Source organism: Megalobrama amblycephala, linkage group LG3, assembly GCF_018812025.1.
Source record: "Megalobrama amblycephala isolate DHTTF-2021 linkage group LG3, ASM1881202v1, whole genome shotgun sequence".
NCBI classification, from domain to species: domain Eukaryota; kingdom Metazoa; phylum Chordata; class Actinopteri; order Cypriniformes; family Xenocyprididae; genus Megalobrama; species Megalobrama amblycephala.
The window spans coordinates 8,556,366-8,579,199 of record NC_063046.1 but is presented as its reverse complement, the minus strand read 5'-3'; the positions used below and the strand labels follow the sequence as shown (position 1 = coordinate 8,579,199).

The window sequence follows — 22,834 nt, the reverse complement described above, 5'->3', positions numbered from 1 at the left end:
AGGACCCAAGGTTTCCCAGCAGAACATTGCCCAAAACATCACACTGCCTCCGTTGGCTTGCCTTCTTCCCATAGTGCATCCTGGTGCCATGTGTTCCCCAGGTAAGCGACGCACCCGGCCATCCACGTGATGTAAAAGAAAACGTGATTCATCAGACCAGGCCACCTTCTTCCATTGCTCCGTGGTCCAGTTCTGATGCTCACGTGTCACTGTTGGCTCTTTCGGCGGTGGACTGGGGTCAGCATGGGCACCCTGACTGGTCTGCAGCTATGCAGCCCCATACGCAACAAACTGAGATGCACTGTGTATTCTGACACCTTTCTATCAGAACCAGCATTAACTTCTTGAGCAATTTGAGCTACAGTAGCTCTTCTGTTGGATCGGACCACACGGGCCAGCCTTCGCTCCCCCGGGGCATCAATGAGCCTCGGCCGCCCATGACCCTGTCGCCGGTTCACCACTGTTCCTTCCTTGGAGCACTTTTGATAGATACTGACCACTGCAGGGAACACCCCATAAGAGCTGTAGTTTTGGAGATGCTCTGACCCAGTCATTTAGAAATCACAATTTGGCCTTTGTCAAACTCGCTCAAATCCTTACACTTGCCCATTTTTCCTGCTTCTAACACATCAACTTTGAGGACAAAATATTCACTTGCTGCCTAATATATCCCACCCACTAACAGGTGTCGTGATGAAGAGATAATAAGAGTTATTCACTTCAGTGGTCATAATGTTATGCCTCATCTGTGTATATCATTAGAGTGAAGTCTGTCCAGTTGTGAATTTTGAATAAGCATTTACAATTTAAAAAAAAAAGAAAAATGCACAGATAAATTGTTCACAACAAAAGACATATAACATGCATTGAGAAACATGCAAGAGGGTAAATTTTCATTTCATGTTGACTTTAAATAATGCTTATAAAGTTTATTTGTAAATGATGGAAAATGTTAGTTTTGTGTTTGAGTTGACATTTAATTTTCAAAAGTAAGAATTCAATAAAGAGGAACAAATAAATAGCCTTAAGTTATAATCTTTATAATAGAATCCACAATGTACAGACAAAAAGTAATATACATTTTGTAAAGCTGCTGGCAAACCGTAACGATGGAGCCTGGTTCCTGCCTGCAGAGACAAACATATTTTGTAGTAAAATGACAGTTTTATGACAGACCAACTATATGCAATTCTTTCTAACTATCAAATAAGGATTCAAATAACTGCATGACAGGAGGTAAAGCTGTTCTCAGATCAGCTGAAAAGAATGGTTTGAACTAGAGCAGTGCTTACCTCTGTGCTCTAGCATGAGTTCGCCTTCATACTGGGCCATGCCAAGCGCTTGTCTTTGTTCACTGTCTAATTCCGCCCACTGCTCCTCTGTCACGACACACGCTTGTTCAGAGCTCAGCCAAGACAGCTGCGTAGCACTGAATACCACCTGAAATAATGAGACACATGTCTGATGAACAATGCTGGCAATGATTTGGGCTCTTACTTCCATTGATCTTTGGTTGGAAGTCATTTCAGGTAAGTCAACTAAGAAACACAAATGCTTATTAAGGCCCACTACAAATACTATGTATATATATAGTATACACATAGTATAGTCTGAAGTGGATCAAAACCTTTCATCAAAGTTGTCCTAAAACCTTCTTCTTAGGACAACTTAGTTCTTAGGACAAACTTTTTTGATCCACATCAAATGTTGACTATACTGTATTTCCATATCATACGATATTAATATTTATTACTATATTCATTTACCAGTGGGGAAGGAAATGCTTCCCACATATTTGTTAGACCTTGAGAACAAATGTTAACATGTAAACTTGTTTGTTCACAATTAAATTAGTAGCTACCTTTTTATTTAGGGCCCTATGAAATCAATTTTTTCCGCTTTTGCCTTTGTTAAATATGGATATTTTACTTACAAAAACCCATCACTTTGCTTTAAAAGGCATTTATTAACTCCCTGGAGCCGTATGGATATCTCTTATGATAGATGAATGCATTTTTTTGGACTTCAAAATCAGGAGCGCCATTCACTACCATTATAAAGCTTGGAAGAGCCAGGATATTTTTTAATATAACTCTGATTGTGTTCGTCAGAAAGAAGAAAATCATATACACCTAGGATGGCTTGAGAGTGAGTAAATCATGGGATAACTATCCCTTTAACAGGATGATCCACAATTATGCTGGTTTGGGGTTCACCTGATTCTGCTCAGATGCTCTTCTTAGGGGCTGTTTACATAAGATGTAATTGCATTCAAAAACAGCAAACATGCATGAGTTTCCAGACATGTTTTTAAAAGTGGGGCTATTTTAATCCAGACATGGCATCTTAATGTGAAGCTAAATGTTTATCTGAATGTATATGGCTGTAGCAGGGGTGCTGTAGATGTGAAGAATTGAGTATTCTGACACTGTTTTAATGTATAAGTTCGGTCATGTTTACCGTTTTTTTCTGAGAATTTTGCAGGAGAAATACAGTAATTTTAATAGGAATCCACACGAATGAGAATTGTGCTTTAGGATTTCAGGGTTCAAGTTTGATGTGTGTACTTGGCACATTGGCCAAGAAAAAGCTGCTTGGTTTCAAAGTGACTTCTGTATGATCTATGCTTCAAACAATGCTAAACTATTGACAATAGACAGATACGAGAAATGGACAAATATGAGAGAAAACACACATAAAGTAGTCTACCTCACTAAGGATGTTAGGTGATTAATTAAGTTGGCTTGAGAATATAAACAAAGTTATTCTTCTGGGACTAAAATTTCTGACTAACTCCTCCTAGAGCTTCAACTCTACAACCTCCAAACTTGGGTCAGACCTTCAGACTGTTCTGACTTAGTGTGCTATAACTGATCCAACTTATGGTTTTCCTAAAAATGAAGATTAAAAATTGTAAAAATCCCATAGACTTAAAAAATGAGCCAAGACTGTTCAAAATCCAATTGTCAAAATTCACATTTAAACTGCCAGAAGCCTCTCTTTTTTTGAAAGACTGTATTGCATTCAAAATATTAAAACTTTAAACTGAAAACCTTCAAACTTCAAGCTTCTTTAAAACTTTCCAGATTTCTCAAGCTAACTTCAAAATTTGTCTCAACAAACTTTTTGAAGTATTACAATCAACAGAAGAATGCCAAATGAAAACATAAATATCCGTCACTCACAGCCATTTTTCTTGGAGGTATCAAGGTTATTGCTGTTGGCGTCAGTCCTTCCACTTGCTCTTTTATAAGTGCAGACAACACCATATCTTCCAGCCCAGCTGAGGATAGAGAATCAGTTTGTCTTATTCTTTTTATGAGGCTGCCCAATTTGGCGTGTGTGTATATTGTCCATTGAACTGATTGTAATCGAATCCACAGTCAGTACCTGCCAAAGTCCCAATCTCAGTGAAGACCTCAGAGCCCCAGCTGCTGACTGGACCAAAGCCCAGAGGACTGGATAGGCGTGACGTCAGAGCCTCGGTCTGCTGCTCAGAACACGGCAGTACCATCTCCCCCAGAAACAAAGCGGCCACGCTAATAGACACAAACACAACACAATGCTTTCAAAGATTTTGAGGTGACACGTATTACCTTTTGGATTGTGCAAATTGATTTGTCCACTGACCTTAGGTTGAACGGGTCTAGACGGGATATTTCAGAGGAACTGAAGCCGCAAAGCAGATGTCCAAGAGAAACGAGCTCCACTACATCAAGTTCTTCAGGCTTCCTTTTCAGTCGCTTCATTATGCCGAGGACAACTGCTCTCATCTGTAAAAAAGTGATGTAGAAGTGATGCACACTGCCCGGCCAAAAAAAAAAAATTGCTCAAATTGTGAAAAAATGGTTGGGGGGAAGCATGAAGAATCATTTTCACAGATGAATTGAAAGTCTTTGGGATGTGCTGGAGGAGACTTTACAGAGTGCTTGACTCTTGCATTGTCAATGCAAGACCAAAAATTTATGCATCTCTTGATGGAAATAAATGTTATGTTATTTCCATCAAGAGGTGCATCAATTTTTGGCCAAGATCATCCAAACAGCGACCTTTTTTTTTTTTCTTTTTTTTTTTGGGCCAGACAATCTTCCCCATGTAAGGTAATCCGAACAACTGAAAAACATACTTTCTTTGCGTTCCATCCATTGAGGTTCCCAAGATGGGCCACGACAGCCAGACTGGACAAGTTGACCGCCTGTAGCTCTCTTTCCCCCATCTCGGTCACTATGCAACCCAGTTCCAAAACCTGCTCTGGTTTAAGCTGCCTCACTGGTTTATACACCTAAGATAATGGTTGTTGTGTGAGAAAAACTGTTTAATAATCATTGAACAACTGCATTTGGACAAGCACAAGCGGCTTAACTGGTCTGAGTTCCATCCAAAGTGCTTCACGTTGCTCTGCGTCAAGTGTGTCATCCTGACCAATGAACTCAACACATGTCTTCAGCTCCTTCCTCTTCATTCGATTCAGCTGATAGGACCTCCAGGCTGAGGGAAATGTCCCTTTAATGTCTGCACAGCTTGGGATGGGCCCTAGTAAGCAATAATATATGATTTACCATCTCAAAGAGGTCATAAATAACATCTGATGACACAACTCACCCCTTCTCATCCACCATCGACCTTTAACGATTCTATGGATGACACTGTTCATCTTTTCTTGTAGTCCGTTAAGGTCCGAACAAGCCTTTCCCACTTCGCTGTTTTTCCAACGCCACTGGTTCATCAGAACCTCTTCAACTGTATCTCTACCTAAATCACCCTTGAAGGAAAAATGTAGAGGTTCAATGTGATGAAATCCTGCACTATTCCAAGCTTTAGTCAAATGGATAGGCTTGTGTTTCCCTTACCAGTGGTAGGGATTTTATCTGCTGAGGTGAAAGTGTGAACAGAAGTCTTCCCACATGCTCAACATCTCCAACTGTCCATGTTTTTGGTTCACTTTTGCAAAAAAAAGGGACTTTGTCAAATTCCCAATACATAGAGATGGTCCTCACTGCAGAACACAAGATTCAGATCCAACTTCTCCCACTGTAGATATTCCTAAACCTACCCATCTCCACTCCCTGGATCTGGATCCTGGATCTCATGTTCCGCAGTGAGGAGCTACTGAATACAGATGCAATTTGTATTTTGCTTGCACAACGAGGAACTCCATTTTTTGCAGTTGAAATCAGAACAAAGAGGTTGTCAACAAAATGAAAATGGAACAACTTTGTCTCACCCCAGCATGCTCTTCTCTGTAAGTAAAGCTGATATTTGTCTGAAGGTGTCAGAGGGCAAGCAATATTGTTTTAGCTCCTCCAGTCGTAGTTTCAGAGCCTCTCGGTCCATGCGAGCCAACACATCCCTGTCCAGGAAGGGCAGAAGAGGGCCGAGCATGTCCATGAAGGCCCCAGTGAGGCCATCTTCAGAGATGCCCTATCAATGGAGACAAAAAGATGGAAAAGTAGGAATTTTGATATCAGTGTGTATTATCTAAGTCTGCACAATCTGATTGTTTGGCATATTTTACTCAGTTTACACTACTGTTCAATTGTTTGGGGTCAGTAAGATTTTTATATATATATATATATATATATATATATATATATATATATATAAGCATTTATGCAATATGTACATTAAATTGATCAAAAGTGAGAGTAAGACAATGTTACAATGTTACTTTGATAATAAAAAACAGCATATTAAAATAATTTCTGGTAGATCATGTGACACTGAAGACTGGAGTAATAGATGTACAGGAATAAATTGCATTGTAAAAAATAATAAAGTAGAAAACAGCTATTTTAAATTGTAAAAATATCGCGCAATACTACTTTTTTTTAATTAAGTATGGAAGCTTGTTTCTGCCACAGAATAAAAAAACTAAACAGATAATTGCGACTTTCTCTCACAGTTACGACTTTTGTCTCACAATTGCGAGTTTACATCTGCATTTGTGAGTTACAATGTCAGAATTGAGAGATACTCACAATTCTGAGAAATAAAGTCAGAATTGTGTATAATCTCGTTATTTTTTTCTTGCAATTGCGAGTTTATATCTTGCAATTATGAATTTTCTCAGAATTGAAAGATAAACTTGCAATTACGAGATAGAAAGTTCAATTCTGAGGGAAAAAATCAGTTCGGACTTTATAACACAAATATGCAACTATATTAAGCCATTCTGACTTTATAACTCCCAATTTTATATCACATAATTCTGGGGAAAAAAGTTAGAATTGCGACATGTAAACTCGCAATTGCAAGAAAACAAATCGTGAATTGTGAGAATCAGAATTGTGAGATAAAAAGTTACTTTTTTAATTTTTTTTTATTCAGTGGCGGAAACAAGCTTCAATACATAAGAGACTAATTTCAAAACATTACAAAAAAGCTTTTGAATGGTAGTCAAAAACCCATCCAAACCACATCCATATAATCCAGATTTTTGGAAATGCATTTATGCATTTCCAAAAATATGCAGTAATGTCGGATTTCAAGTATTTTTTTCTAAATCATTTGAAAATGAAAACACAAATTTGGTGACTTTTCCCCCCCCTGTATGATATCACATTCAACTGGGTCACTAAAACTTTTAAGAACTCTTCCACTGCATTGGATTCAATAATGAAATTTTGAACATCTGCAATGATTTCGCTCTTACAAGTACATTGATAGCTTTTTCTGCCAAGGCCATTTGCTTGTGTCGTGGTAGCTGCAGAAAATCAATAAAGTGTTGTCGAACATGGTCCAGTACACTTATGAGGGAAGAGTTAGACAGGTGCTCCATCATAGTCAACCTGTGAGACAAAATACATCAATAAGACCCTGCAAGTAAAAGAACCAACAAATGAGATTCTGGGTAGTCAACTGCTTATCTTACGGTAATCTTGCAGCAAATGAGGGGTCCAAGTTATTTAGATCAATATCAGGCCGTTTCCGTAGCTCCACCACAATGCATTTCCTCTGTTGAGAACAGAACATCAATATTGTTCATTTTCTCTCTCTTTGTATGTTTAATACAGACACCCTAATGTTCCTTTCCTAGTCATTTGAGTCATATACTTTCATACTGAAAAACATTAGTGAGGCACATTACTTCAAGTACCAAGAGCGATATTAAATCATTTGATTATACAGTTATACTACTTAATCAAAATATTATAATCTCTGCATTTTGCATTAGGACAGCAAAGGCTTTTAATGGAAATGTGTATCCTAAAGAGATTGTTTTTCATATTCTTACCAAACCAGGTCTAAGTCCTCCTGGCAACTTAGTGATGAACTGCAACAATTCAGAGAAGCCTGACTCATTTACCCATAGCTTTAGCCATTCGCAGCTCATGCCACCTGCAATACGACCTAAATCTCTTCAGTGGGAAATAAACATGTTTGTATTAATGTTGTTACAATATCAGATCAATGCAAATACAAAGACAATGTGATAGAGATGCTTAGTTCCAGACTATGATGCAAAAAAGATCAGCATGAATTTCCAAAGCAAAATACAGCTGGTGAGGCTAGTCGACCAGTCAGCAATCATAAAGTATAGTGATGCTTGATATCACTTACAGTAGTGACTGTCTTGTGATGTTTGCGGTCCGCTGAATCATTCTGAACAGCATTTGAGCCTGTTGTGTCAAATACAACAAGTGAGTCTGAGAAACTGGATCACCCTCAAGGTTGTATCCGATACACTTTTGGCTGAGACAAAGTCTCTTTAATGTGGGTGATTATTAATTCATATTCCCTGGTGAAGGCTATTGTACCGCATTAAGATCAATTTGCTTGATAGCAGTTGAGGGGCTCAGATTATTAATTTACTGAAAGGCTCTTTTGAAGCATGACAAATAATCCACTAAAGAACTTGAGATCAGCTTTGTCTGGCAAGCGCAGTCGAGGGCACTGAATGTAATGTACAGTGTGCTAGAACTGAATTCCCAGTGCTTCCATGGTTTCTTTAAAATGCTTGTGTGCTCCTTTTACTTTTTATGCAATTAAGGGGGAAACAATAAATATTTGTAAATCAAATATGTTTAATTTACATTTAAAGGGTTAGTTCAGCCAAAAATAAAAACTCTATCATTAATTACTCACCCTCATGTCATTCCAAACCAGTTTTCGTTCATCTTTGGAACATATTTTTAATGAAATCTGAGAGATTTCTGTCCCTCCATGCAACAACCACTTTAACGCTTCAAAAAGTTTATAAAGAGATTGTAAATATAATCTAGAGCGGTTTAACCCAAAATTTCTGAAGAGATGCGATTGCTTTATATGATGAACAGATTGAATTTAGGCTTTTATTCACATCGATCAGCGAACATGAAGAGAAGCTCAACAGAACCTGCTTGATTTGCAAAAACAAACCTCACTGCTCCTTGCGGAAGCTCAACTGTGCCGCGTAACACAAGAATGAACCTCATTGATTCTTGCTGAAGCACAAATGTGCATCATAACATGAGAATGAACAACAGTGGTTCTTGCTAAAGCTCAAAACACACAAAAATGAACCTCATTGGTTCTTGCTGAAGCTCATACGTGCATCATAACATGAGAATGGACCTCATTGGTTCTCGCTGAAGCTCAAACGTGCTGCGTAACACGAGAATGAACCTCATTGGTTCTTGCTGAAGCTCATACGTGCTTCGTAACATGAGAATGGACCTCATTGGTTCTTGCTGAAGCTCATACGTGCATCATAACATGAGAATGAACCTCATTGGTTCTTGCTGAAGCTCATACGTGCTGCGTAACACGAGAATGAACCTCATTGGTTCTTGCTGAAGCTCAAACGTGCTGCGTAACACGAGAATGAACCTCATTGGTTCTTGCTGAAGCTCATACGTGCATCATAACATGAGAATGAACCTCATTGGTTCTTGCTGAAGCTCATACGTGCATCATAACATGAGAATGAACCTCATTGGTTCTTGCTGAAGCTCATACGTGCTGCGTAACACGAGAATGAACCTCATTGGTTCTTGCTGAAGCTCATACGTGCATCATAACATGAGAATGAACCTCATTGGTTCTTGCTGAAGCTCATACGTGCTGCGTAACACGAGAATGAACCTCATTGGTTCTTGCTGAAGCTCATACGTGCATCATAACATGAGAATGAACCTCATTGGTTCTTGCTGAAGCTCATACGTGCTGCGTAACACGAGAATGAACCTCATTGGTTCTTGCTGAAGCTCAAACGTGCTGCGTAACACGAGAATGAACCTCATTGGTTCTTGCTGAAGCTCATACGTGCATCATAACATGAGAATGAACCTCATTGGTTCTTGCTGAAGCTCATACGTGCATCATAACATGAGAATGAACCTCATTGGTTCTTGCTGAAGCTCATACGTGCTGCGTAACACGAGAATGAACCTCATTGGTTCTTGCTGAAGCTCATACGTGCATCATAACATGAGAATGAACCTCATTGGTTCTTGCTGAAGGTCATACGTGCATCATAACATGAGAATGAACCTCATTGGTTTTTGCTGAAGCTCATACGTGCATCATAACATGAGAATGAACCTCATTGGTTTTTGCTGAAGCTCATACGTGCATCATAACATGAGAATGAACCTCATTGGTTCTTGCTGAAGCTCATACGTGCTTCGTAACATGAGAATGGACCTCATTGGTTCTTGCTGAAGCTCATACGTGCATCATAACATGAGAATGAACCTCATTGGTTCTTGCTGAAGCTCATACGTGCTGCGTAACACGAGAATGAACCTCATTGGTTCTTGCTGAAGCTCATACGTGCATCATAACATGAGAATGAACCTCATTGGTTCTTGCTGAAGCTCATACGTGCATCATAACATGAGAATGAACCTCATTGGTTCTTGCTGAAGCTCATACGTGCTGCGTAACACGAGAATGAACCTCATTGGTTCTTGCTGAAGCTCATACGTGCATCATAACATGAGAATGACCCTCATTGGTTCTTGCTGAAGCTCATACGTGCTGCGTAACACGAGAATGAACCTCATTGGTTCTTGCTGAAGCTCATACGTGCATCATAACATGAGAATGAACCTCATTGGTTCTTGCTGAAGGTCATACGTGCATCATAACATGAGAATGAACCTCATTGGTTTTTGCTGAAGCTCATACGTGCTGCGTAACACGAGAATGAACCTCATTGGTTCTTGCTGAAGCACAAATGTGCATCATAACATGAGAATGAACAACAGTGGTTCTTGCTGAAGCTCAAAACACACAAAAATGAACCTCAGTGGTTCTTGTGGAAGCTAAAACATGCTGCGTAACATGAGAATGAACCTCAATGGTTCTTGCTGAAGCTCATACGTGCTTCGTAACATGAGAATGAACCTCATTGGTTCTCCCTGAAGCTCAAACGTGCTTCATAACATGAGAATGATCTCACATCAAGCGAACATCTCTCAAGCGAACAACTTCTCAATTCATGTGGACTATGATCTCTTTATGAACTTTTTGAAGTGTCATAGTGGTAGTTGAGTAGACTGTCAATGGAAGGACAGAAATCTCAGATTTCATTAAAATATCTTCATTTGTGTGTTCAAAGATGAACGGTGTTTGACTTACGAGTTTGGAACAACATGAGTAAATGATAATAGAATTTTTATTTTTGGGTGAACTAATCCTTTAACATTAACTAAGTCTCATGCCTCTGGCCAGTGTTAGCTGAAGGCTTACAATTTTCATACATCCAATGCAACAGTTTGTAAGCTACCAAAACCAAAGGTATGATATTAGGGTTGTACCTGTTGATGAGACCAGGGCATATGCTTATATAGAGATATGTGTTGAAGAACGGTCTCTCCATTTAGATCTGACATTAATTTCTTCAAGGAGATGAATGGAAGAAGACATTGCAGTTGCTGTGTTAAATTTGCAGATGTGCGTCCTAGAGCCTTTAAACAAAGAGCACATTATTATGCACCAACAGACCAAACCAGATCTAATGCATAAGCACAAATGGTGAAATGGTGATTGTTTTGTGTAGAGTACAAGCACAAGAAGTTCAAACCTGTTGGAGTGCAAAATGGACCATTGCTCGATGAGCAGGTTGCAGGTCAGATAGCAGTAAACTCCAACACCGACAATCAAGTGTAGACTCGGGTACAACCAACTTTCTCAAGAAAGAAGGCCCCAAACCTGGGAACAATGGCTTCAATCTGCAGAGCGTGTTGGCACTGAACTAAACAGGATTGAGACTGTGAACACAAGACTCACTTAAAGTAAGTATCATTATTAGACTGGTAAACAGCTTACATTTGTTTCTTCTGCTATTTTGTTTAGTATCTGGAATGCCTGCATTAAAAGAAATGGAAAAGGGTTTTACTATATAGGTGATATACTATATACAACATCATTCTATCAGGGTTGTGCAAAATTCAGAATCGAGAAATTGGGTTTCGCCCATTGGAGCCTTTTCACAGAATATGATGATGTGTCTGCTCATTTACTAAAAATTAAACTAATTTTTAACTCAACAAGCAAAATTCGTCAAGACACATTGAATGTTGCCTTAACAAAGCCTGAAATTTTAGACTAATCTATAAATAGAATGACAAAAAAATGCATTTTATTTAACATGTTAACCCATACCCCACTTTATTTTTTTACTGACACTTTTCTATTCATACTGTTTTAATCCCTCATTTCATTGATCGGACATCTCACTTACCCTTCTATGCTTTTGCCCTTCTTAAAAAACATTCAAATGATCTTACGTGGACTTAGTAATAAAATTAGTAATAAAAAAATCGCCTCCTTAAGTTCAGGAATTTAATTTCTCAATTCAGTTCTGAATGGTGCACAACCCTGCGTTCTAACATGCTTACCTGTGCAGGTGGGAAAGTTGGCATGCCCGGCAGAGTTACCAGATCCAACAACTCGTTTGAGGACAATGGGTCCAAAAATGTAGCGCCCATTTCTGGCAGCATACCATGTAATGAGGCCATTGCCGAAGCTGATAAGATACTGGCATTTAAAGACTTCAGGGCCGTTCCAAGCCAATGCGAGAGCTGCGGATAAAAGAAATCTACATAATTAACACTTGAAACATTATTATGCAATGCACATAATATGGAAAATAAAGGCTCACTCTGCCACTTCCACTGACGTGTCCCTCTGATACACATCGAGCCAGCTGCTGCCACAGGGCGGGTGAGAGATTTGATGAAGACAATAGCTGCTGTAAGTCCTCAGAGTTCAGGTAACATATAAGAACTCCTAACCTGTTGTGAGAAACATGGTGTTTTTTTCTTGTACTTGTTATTATTTATGTCAACTGATATTGAACTTGAATTTGTACCTTGTTATGTTGTCACTCGTCAGATTCTTCCCCCTGCTGAAAACAGTACGAAGTACATGGTGCCCCCTTGTGGCATCCAGACTGCTGTTCCCCAACATCTCGATTAAGGGCGTGAGCTGTAGGTCAAACATTCAGATGTTACTTTCAGCATGTGAAAAGTAAAAAAAAAAAGCCTGGATCCCCAGAAGGAGACGTTACTTACTTGTTGAGATGTGAGCAGCTGAAAGTGACTGACTGGGAGATGTGGAAGTAAGGGCAGAATGGAGCTGAGGAACAATGGAGGCCATGAAGGGACATCTCCAGCTTCGCTGGACTGCAACAGTCGTTTTACGAAGGCTTGTTTTTGTGGAGACTTCATCTCAGAGCTGTGATCTCTAATAGCCATCAGTCTGGAGCGATTGAACAAGAGTTAAAATCATGATCACATGGAGAATTGAATTATGAGGACACTGCTATAATTTCAATATGATCCACTTACACACTTTCATTGACCATGAGGGAGGCAGGGAAGGTCATAATGTCAGAGACAGACATGTATGGTATAAATTGGGAGAGGTCGATGAAAAGCTCTGGTGTGACACGTGGAAACTTGTGAATGAAAGCAGCTGTCATGGTTTCCATGGCCTCTTGTTCTTTTGGAGAGACCTGTGAATAACAGCAGTTATACATGTTTATATACTCCAAAGTAGGGATGCATGATAATTGATGATATTAGACAGTTTTTATTTATCAGTATTGGATATTTAATTGTGCATGCTCATTTTCTATATTTTTACATTTTCTCTCATCTAATGCTCAAAGTTATCCTTTAAAAGCACTAACAATTCAACTAAATGTAATCTTTAACAAATCTCAAAATGAATATATTTATTTACTATTACAGTTGAAATGCAAAAATTATTTTTTTTAGGCAAAAACAAATGATCATTATCAGCCAGAATTGTAAATTCATTTCATAAATCATTTTAATTTTAACTGTATCTTATATGACTATATTTCAGCCACAACATGAAAATTATAAGTATCAGCCAGATATCACTCTTTTGGAATAAAATCTGAAATGACCTCAATCATGTAAATTGTTTTTTTGTTCACCTGTATAGTTTCCACTTGAAGTTGATTCCAACTCTGATGAACATGGGAAAGGAATCTTTTCACAGCATCTTTTTCTGCCGACAGAACTACACTGCGAATACTCTCTCTAGGCATCTGTAGGTACTCCTTGGAGTATATAAATGTCAGCATTAGACAAATGTGTACTGACAAAACAGTGCAGTTATAGACATCAGTAACAGGGTTAAATTCATTAACTTCTTACTAACTAGCATCAAGAAACTACAATATGGAAAGTGATAAGAACTATATTTTATGTGTTGGGTCTGTATTGGGTTTAATTCAAGGGTTTTCAAACTCAATTATGCAGAAAAATGTAATTATATTTTAATTATTTGTTCTGGTTTTAGCACAATGATCATTTTGGAGTCAATGTCATGTCTTTATATCACATCACACTTTCTAATTTTCTCAATTATTTCTATAGCTATCTTCATATTTAAAACTGGTGATTATCGTATTTAGGGCTCTCTTGCATCAGAAAGCTTGAAAACCCCTTGGTTGAACTGACTAGATGGAGATAATGAGTTATACCTGCATTAAAAATCTTAAAGCAGAAGAGTTGCCTTCCCTCTGAATAAGATCCCACAGGACAGGCTGCTGGGGAGAAAAGTCTTTGAAACTGAATGCATCAAACTGTGCATGGTAATATAATAATAATATACTACTAGTAAAAGTCTATGCAATGCATGACATACACTGAAACAGCTTAAAAGGTCTTCTTTTAAGGTTGAGTTTTGCTCTCTCTTCAGGAAGATGCCAACAGTGTGAAGTACACTTAAGGATGCATCTGGCCGTAGAGTGGCCCAGAAGGAAGCATTGTCCTGGAGGCTGGACAGAAGAATGGCCTGACCCAGGCCCTGACGCACCTCTCGTTCTCCCTCCTCCAAACCCGCTGAGAGCCCTACTACAAAATCCAACACTCGAAGCACATAGCTTACTGTAGCCAACCAACCCGTGCGTTCATCCATTACTCCTTCACATAGAGTGAGCTTATGAATGACGTCTTGTAAAACGGGCAAGGGGTTCACACAAAGTTGAGAGGTGTCAAAGTCATAAGGTGCTGGCAGCATGTCAAACAGCTTCTGGAGGACGCACTTGGAGCCCTGTGATTCTTCAGAGTTCAAACAGTAGTCTAAGAGCGAAGGCTGCTTTTGAACTAATGTGAGGTACAGTGTGGCGTTTTTGCAAATATAGTCCTTCAAACCAGCTTTACTGCTGCAAAGCTTAAGGGCGGTGGAGTTCACAAATTGTTCTGCCTTCCAGTTTAAGTAGTCACAGTTGTCTTTGGGGGCACCGTGAGAGTGATTAGGGACTTTGGCGCAGTACTCCGCCGCCCAGCTCCCGTCTTGTGGTATTTGAGACGACTCATTTCCGCACAAAGAGGCAATAAGGGCTGTGTTATTGGGCAGAAAACACCTTCTAAAATCCTGGGCAGTTAGGGTTTTGCTGCTTAGCAGTGCTAGGCAATCCTCGGTGGCGTCTGGAGGAGATCCCCCAGAAACATCATTGGATAGCTGAAGACAGAGGTCATCAATACTTGATTGGTTGAGGTAATGGTAATCCCTTGTAGACTCTACCTGAGAAAATTTCAAAGCAAAGTGATTTAGGCAGATTTAAAGGTGCAGTAGGTGATTCTCCACAGAAACATTTTTTGTTATACTGGTTGAAATTCTTCTCATATCCTGATAGCAATCACTATGTCAAACTGTCTAAATGTATTTTTATAAATATATATCGTCTGTGGAAGGTGTAGGACCCTAAAATGTTCATCCAATCTTTATAGTCGGTCCGAATTAAATAATATGATGTCCTACCTGCCTGTCAACATATGTTTTTACATACCCTAGCGCACCCTGTTTGCGCAGACATCATACATCATAAGCACGTTTCATGCTGTGCAGAGTTTATGTAGACAGACGTCAGTCGCGGAGCACCGCAAACAAACAGCAGCCACCTTTTACAGTTCCTAACGAATCAAAACAATGACCTTATGATGTGTTCACGCCATAACTACCGTAATTAAGAGATGGCCACCCGTGACGTTTTAACCGGAGCTGTTCATGTCCTCAGATTCGGAATTATGCGTTTCCATGTTTAAACACCAAAATGAATCTGCAGCCGTGTGGTATATGCTCTCTTTGTGTTTCGGAGGATTAGTTCAACCAAAAAATTCATTTCTGTCATTAATTACTCACCCTCATATCGTTCCACACCTGTAAGACCTTCATCATCTTCGGAACACAAATTAAGGTATTTTTGATGAAATCTGAGAGCTTTCTGATCCCCAAGAGAAAGCAACATAATTACCACATTCGAGGTCCAGAGAAGTAGTAAAGACATTGTTAAAATAGTCAACGTGACTACAGTGGTTCAACCTTAATGTTATGAAGCGACGAGAAGCGATCAGAAACCTCTTGGATTTCATCAAATATATCTTAATTTGTGTTCCGAAGATGAATGAAAGTCTTATGGGTGTGGAACGACATAAGGGTGAGTAATTAATGACAAAAATTTTGGAGTTATCTAACCCTTTAACCAAAGTCTTATGGGTTTGGAATGACATGAGGGTGAGTAATTAATGACAGAAATTTAGTTTTGGGTGAACTAACCTTCTGAAACACAAAGAGAGAATTTTTTTTAATGCCAGGATTTTCACTTTAATATTTTCATGGAAACAGAAACTAAAAGTAGCTCAATGTACCTGATGTGCATGTTGCAGCCAGAATGTAGAGTTGGCACACACTGTTTTGTTAAATTCATGAGCGAAGAATTCGCTGCAAACGTGAACCCAAAGAAAATCTTCCTCCGCTGCCGAGAGGTACCAAGCAGCATCGGAGCAGGTCGCGTGCAGGTCTGCCCCATAATGGTTGACTTCAGGATCCTGTGAGCCATCCTCTCCATCAAAAAGATTGCAGTAGAGGAATACGGTAAAATTTGAGACCCCAGTGAGACCAGGGATAGAGGCATTACAGGCAGCTTCTAGAATCTCTGCTGAGAGTGAGGGGATTGAATCACTCTGCTCCTGGACTTTTGGCTGGGATTGGTGAAGTTTAGCCCTTCTAGATGAGGGCTGAGGTTTCAAAGTCCTTGTTTCCTCTTCTGGAGAGGGGCAGGTCATGAAAGACGGCATGCTGGGTAAACCATCCGACCTGAAACCCATCGCTTGAGCATTCCATGTCAAGTTATGTCTAATTCCCCTGTACAAAGAGGACAAAAAAACTTGTTAATTTATGATAATCTTCTTTATACACTTAGAAATAAGTCTGAAATGTTTTCCTGATTCTCATGGCACTTACCACAATATTAACTGCCTGAGGTCACCTTTACAAAGAAACAAAAATGAATGGAAAATTTCTGGGTGAATAGTTTATTGATACAAATCACAGATGATTGCAGAACACTGTTGATTAATTGAGGAAAATGGAGAGCTGGCCACTGTATTATACAATTGGCCTTGATGTAACAGCATAGCTGTGCACATAATACCAGGGGTGTATGGTTACCGGCATAAAAGAAAGAGGAGATTATCCAGGCTATAGGATTTAGAGTAACAAAGATATGGTTAATGACTAACAATGCCATTGTGATTTTAGTCAGGGTTGTGCGCCATTCAGAATTAAATTGAGAATTTCTTACAAATGTAATTTCTTTCATTTAAACTGAATTAACAAAAGGATGCAGAATTTGAATTTTTAATGTAGAAAAGTAGAATTAAAATGAAATAAAATGATGGCTGTAATTTGTAACTATCATACACCCGGCACAATGCGACGCCAGGCACAACACAAGTGTTTTTTGCTAGTTTCAGCTGACACAGTTATCATTTTCACATCCAGCGCCACATTGTTTAAATAGAAAATGCACTTGCACCCATCTGTTCGCCCATGGGTGTGCTGGTCTGAAAACGAGGTGTGTTCAGGTGCATTGTTGGCGTGTTGCTATTTTGAGGCAACTGAAAACGACTGCGCCATTGACTTTAGACCAGGTTTCAATTGGTCAATGGCACAGTCGTTGTAGTATTAAAGGCATTATATTATATTATAGTATTGCAGTATTATAGGTGGGTGCACAATGCGTGTACACTCTGCTTGTTATATATGCCGCAGCACACAAACATGCCAAATATTAAAAACAAAAGGATTCCTCTCTGGAGAAGCATTCAGTCTTTCCACTTGCAAATTTAGCTATGTCAATAGTGAATCCGCCATGGCGCAAACGCAACTGGCTTTTAAAGGGAATGGGAGATGAGACTCTGATTGGTTTATTGCACATTAGGCCCAAAAAAACCCATGACTCATTAAGAGACTTGGTACAATCCTTTTTGAGCATGCACCTGGCGCGCCGACCGTTTTTTCTGTTGTTAAACTAGCAAAAGAGGATTCAGACATGCTCTAAGTGCAACTGCGCCATGCTCTTCAGACCATGTGCTTAGATCGTTAAAATAGGGCCCTTAAAGTTTGTCAAGAACTTAAAATGATGCTTGTTAAAGTCTTGCTTGAAAGTTGTGAGGTTTAAAGGCTTATAGGCCTTACAGACAGAACAAGATAGATAGATAGACAGACAGACAGACTGATTGATTGATTGATGGGAGGGAGATCATGAATATATACAAACTATATGCATGCACAGGGCCTGAAATTAACACTCATGAAGTGTCAAATGTGAGTAAAATTCGTTGTTGGCGAGTATATGAAATGGTGTCAAACGGCAGTTGGCCAGTAACAGTTTTTATGAATTCTAATGATGCAAAATTGTGAGAACATGAACATGAACATGAACAAACATGAACAACGATCGGGACACTTGACTGTGCAGTGTTGCATCATCACGTAAGTTTAAGCTTTGCCAATTTAAATATTCAAGCTCAAGAAGATGCAAAAGGGAGCTCGATTCGTTACTCGTGCGAATACTGAATTGTGCTCTCTTTCACATATTCTTGCACTTGAACAGACATCAAAATGCCCGTCTTGGTAAGAATCCTTAGTCAGTTATGTCTCGGTTTTGTCCAACGTACTGTCACAGTGCTTGCATTCTCCGTCTTCATTAGTTTACAATATGTTTAACAGCCCTGTCTAATATGTTGTTAGATAGAACTGTTATACAAAGAAAGTAGACAGTATATGAAAAATTATTAGCATTTGCCGTGTGGTTGATGCCCAATGTCGCTAGCTGAGCAGAAATACATAATCATGTTTCGCTTGGTCCGCTCAAAGTCGCTCTGGATTTTCTCCTTAGAGTAAGGTTGAGAGGTCCATCTATCACTGTTTTCCATGTTTATAGAGTTAGTCCGTGGAGTGAATATATAGGCTATGTACACAGCTTTTAAAAAATGACGGGCACTGATGTTTCACGTTCATTCGACCAATCAGCGTACACTTACGTCACTGGTAGTTCCTTTTGTACTGGGTTAGACCTTTTAAACTGAAATATTTGTGATTCGCCTATCACAACGTAACATGCTATTTATTGATGTAATCAAACCTTTGAACGATTACAAAATCATGGCATCCGTAATTGCGATTAGAAATTTGATTAGTTGTGCAGCCCTAGTAAATAGTATGCATTATAGATTTAAGAGTCTGTTTAAAGGCTAAAAATACAACAGTACTATACTTGCCTACAGAACATCTTCCATGATGACTGTACTGTGATTCGTCCACCATGCTGCTCACATCATCCAGCAGTGCCTTGGTCATATGTGACACTTTTCTTCTCAGATTACTATACAAACTGCGGCCAACATTGTGCAGAAATCCATGTCTAAGGTTATCCAAGCCCTGCAGGAGAGCGGGATTACGCTCAGCAAACTGTACTGCCCTTTCTCCTGCGTTTGACCTTGACAAAGCCTGAAGAAGCAGTGCCTGCATAGAAGCAAGGCTCTCTGAATCAATGCCCGATTTGTTCAGCAAGAGCTGCTCCTCAAGAAGCACCTCAGGTGGTACGAGAAAGGGTTTAAAACGTCCTGTAGAGAGCGTGGCATCTCTTTGATTGTTTTCCACACTCACAGGGTGTAGACTGACCACAGGTTTCCAGTTCCTGGTCTCCATGAAGCTGATGAGCTGGTCAAGCCAGCTCAGGTTGAAGGCACAATCATTTCGTCCTTTCAGGACACAGATGAAACCCTGGAGACCTGCGACAGCCTGGCCGTACGTCCCACTGACCACAGCTTGTAGAACAGTTTCAAGCAAAGCGCTGATGGTCTTCCAATTCTGAGAAACAAAAGTCAAGATGGGTTTTTGAGGCTGGCGTTCAGTGAGGGTCAGAATGCTTTGTACCAACCCAAGAAGTCCATCCCAATGTGGGCTGCCCCTGAGCGACAGAAACAGATCCTGAAGCCTGAAAGTGGGTCGCGGGGGACTCTTCCCGTCCCATATTCCAAGTGACGTTTCCCTTCCGGTCTGAAGAAGAGAATAGAGCAGGTTCCCCCAAAACTGGTCATCGCTAAAAGGTTGCTGCCGATCATCTAACTCTGCGCTCATCTCTTGCAGGTACATGGAGATGTTATAAAGGAATCCTGACAGCCTGTTTCGATCGAAGGCTTTGTTTAAAGATGGGAGACTCTTGCTTTTCCTTGGCAGGACACCCAGAGACTTGAGACCTCCCATAATGCTCCTCACTATTGAATGAATTTGCTGATCCTTTTGTCTTTCCACTGGTGGCTGTACTCTGTATGGATTCCATCCTCCACCCTTCCTCCATATCTCAACAAGTTCTTTCAAAATCGCCTCCTTTTGGTCCTCTTTTTTGCTCGCTAACATGAGAAAAACATTCATGCAAGTTAGACTGGGAAACAAATTGAGTCATTGTACCAACAAACACCTCAAACAGCCTGAATTGTCTTACCTCCAGTAGTAGCTGATACTTGTTCCAGTAAAAGCAAAATGATAACAATTCCCAGCTTGCCCATCCTGAGTTTCATTGCCTCAAGGTAGAATGGACAAAGTCATTTTGTTGTCCTTGTAAGACTGCATTTATGTTCCTTTAGGAGCTGACGGAGACATTAAGAGAGTAAAGTGTCACACTGTGGAGTGCGCATGAAATCTTAATGACTATCCACTGTCACTTGGCTAAACTTTCACAAAGAAAAGTTTGCTGCTTTAAGTCTAAACCAAACATTATATTAAAATATATTTTTATAAAAATAAATAGCAAAAAAAGGAAACATTCTGACATTTCCTAAATTTGTAAAACACTTTAAGAATTTTTTTCAGTACTTACATATCAGCAGTTGTCTGTTTAATCCCGTCCGTATCTGTGGAAATAGATTGGATGTGTCTAGGATTGCAAGTGTGAGCAAATTATTTCTCCGTCTCTCTCTCTCTCTCTCTCTCTCAGCATTTGTCACTTTTTAATACGCTCCCCCTCCCAGTCTTTGAGATTCAATTGGATCCTCAAAAGCTAAAGCTTCATGTTTCAGCGACATCGTTCCATCATGTGCCAGCTGACTGTGTGCTGGAGTGAGAGGCTAGAGGCTCAGGGATGTAATATGAGAAAAGAGAAAGGCCAAGGAACTTTGAGATGGTATACTCTTGTATCACAAGGCAATTTCATAGTAATTAAGATTAAAGGAGTTACAAAGGTAGGTCATTACTGCGACTGAGGCTAAAACAGGGCAAAGTAGATATACAATAGATAATGCACATCTGCTGCATAACAAAAAAATCAATTGAAGAATAGTTATTTTGATGGAAATGTTCCAAAAAATGTATTTCACTCATTCTTTATGGTGATAATGACACATATTGCCAGTGTTATTTTAGTATTATTTATTTACTATTATAGTGTCCATTCATATTTTGAATTAGCTTTTATTTTCGGTTTTAATAATTGTATGTGAGTCAATGACGTGATGGGTTATTTTTTTGTCCAAAGGCCTTAATAACAATAAAAAACAAAGATATGACATCCAAAGTATGTAAGGTACTCCAACTAGATCTCTTATATTGAATCCAAAAGGTTTTAATTATATTTTGCTACATATAAAGGTATGCTACATATAAAATGTCATTCATTACGTCCAAAGACCAATACAGCCATTTGATTTGTGATTATAATATCATAAAATATAATAAATGTATATATTTTTATTCTGGCATGATTTTATAACATCATATATCAACATAGTGCAAAATGGTATTAACATTATGTGTAGAAGTCGTTGCTTTATTATGAGAAAGAATGTCTGGAAAAATTACTTTCATTAATGTCATTCGGAGTAACCAATATAAAGGGACTATTTTGGATCAAGTCGTGCGGTCAATATCATATGACAGGTTGTGACATCATTCAGACACCTGCAAAAGAACCACATGGTCGTGAAGCAAAGTAACTCTCTCTTAACTATCTGAAAAATTCATGTTTTCATTTGATCATACGCATGTCCCGAAACATCAGGTCATTCGGTACAACTGCTATAAAACATGGAAAATGTTGTAATATTTTAAAAACTTGTGCTAAATATAAAAATTTTGATTGTCCTTTTGCTAGCTAGCTAGATATCAGCCTGTTAGCATTGTTTGAAAATATCGTCATTCGGTATAACCAAAAGTGTCATTTGGTGAAACCGAAATTTTGGTTAAACTGAATAACTTTTTTGGTGACAAATTTTGTCCATCTTGTAAAAAAATGACAAAAGCAGTGTTAATTGATTATAAAACTTCACATTAATTATATCTCCATTATCCTGAATCACTATATGAGCCCATTTTTATTCCTCAATCTGACATCTCATGAAGTAATCTTCACCTGTGCTAACACTGATATAAAACTGTACCCTTGTCCTTATGGGTATTGTTTTTCCTATGTGGCAGCCAGCAGGTCGCCTACAGCTGTCATAAAACAAAAAAAGCGTCGGCACACAATCAGGCCCTTCACTGATGTTTCAAATCATCTCTCTCTTGTCTGAGGCCTGTCTACAGCACCTGAAACCTGAGTGGGTTGAGTGAAAGGCACAGCACAGCCTCCCCACAAGCCTTTTAATTCTGTGTTGCTGTCGCCTGCAGCGGAACAATAACTTCCTCTTGTATTATTGATGCCTGAGGGAGCGGCGGTCACTCTGCAGCATGGAGCTCAGTTGGCTGCAGGAATTTTAAATGAGAAACTTTACTCCTCATGCCTTTGACTAACTCCACTCAAAGCGCACACAGCAGTCAGCTTGTTTGTTTTCTCTGATGTGCATTTGACTAAAAACAATCTGCAAAATGAATAAATGTATTACAAATAAAAACAGTATTACAAATAAATAAAGCTCACAGATCAAATGTAGACAAACTCAAGACAAGAGCCTTAACTCAAGTCTATCTTAACTTATTCAGGCATGTTAGACTAACTAAAGCTTTCCTGTAGCTCAGTGGTTAGAGCGTGGCACTAGCAATGCCAAGGTCATGGGTTCGATCCCAGGGATTGCACATACTCAGATAC

The 22,834-nt window shown here is 39.2% G+C and overlaps 1 protein-coding gene across 3 annotated transcripts; it reads right to left on the bottom strand.

Annotated features, from left to right (window-relative positions):
* Nucleotides 1-956: 956 nt before the first annotated feature.
* Nucleotides 957-21,285, bottom strand: LOC125264431 (stereocilin). Of its 3 annotated transcripts, none has more exons than XM_048183714.1 (30): nucleotides 20,633-21,285; nucleotides 20,258-20,402; nucleotides 19,032-20,165; nucleotides 16,711-16,735; nucleotides 16,116-16,611; nucleotides 14,110-14,991; nucleotides 13,946-14,011; nucleotides 13,394-13,519; nucleotides 12,777-12,943; nucleotides 12,501-12,687; nucleotides 12,299-12,414; nucleotides 12,089-12,221; nucleotides 11,826-12,008; nucleotides 11,254-11,292; nucleotides 11,009-11,179; nucleotides 10,743-10,892; nucleotides 7,561-7,619; nucleotides 7,235-7,358; nucleotides 6,872-6,954; nucleotides 6,653-6,788; nucleotides 5,225-5,421; nucleotides 4,851-4,941; nucleotides 4,603-4,762; nucleotides 4,364-4,533; nucleotides 4,127-4,282; nucleotides 3,631-3,773; nucleotides 3,391-3,539; nucleotides 3,186-3,283; nucleotides 1,293-1,440; nucleotides 957-1,127 (listed from the first exon to the last, which is right to left on the bottom strand). In XM_048183714.1, the coding sequence occupies exons 2-30, from the start codon at nucleotides 20,331-20,333 to the stop codon at nucleotides 1,039-1,041; spliced, it is 5,754 nt and encodes a 1,917-aa protein (XP_048039671.1). In that variant the 5' UTR covers nucleotides 20,334-20,402; nucleotides 20,633-21,285; the 3' UTR covers nucleotides 957-1,038. The 3 variants fall into 3 exon arrangements, with proteins under 3 accessions (XP_048039671.1, XP_048039674.1, XP_048039673.1); XM_048183717.1 differs by having other exon boundaries at nucleotides 6,659-6,788; XM_048183716.1 differs by having other exon boundaries at nucleotides 13,946-14,008.
* Nucleotides 21,286-22,834: the final 1,549 nt, after the last annotated feature.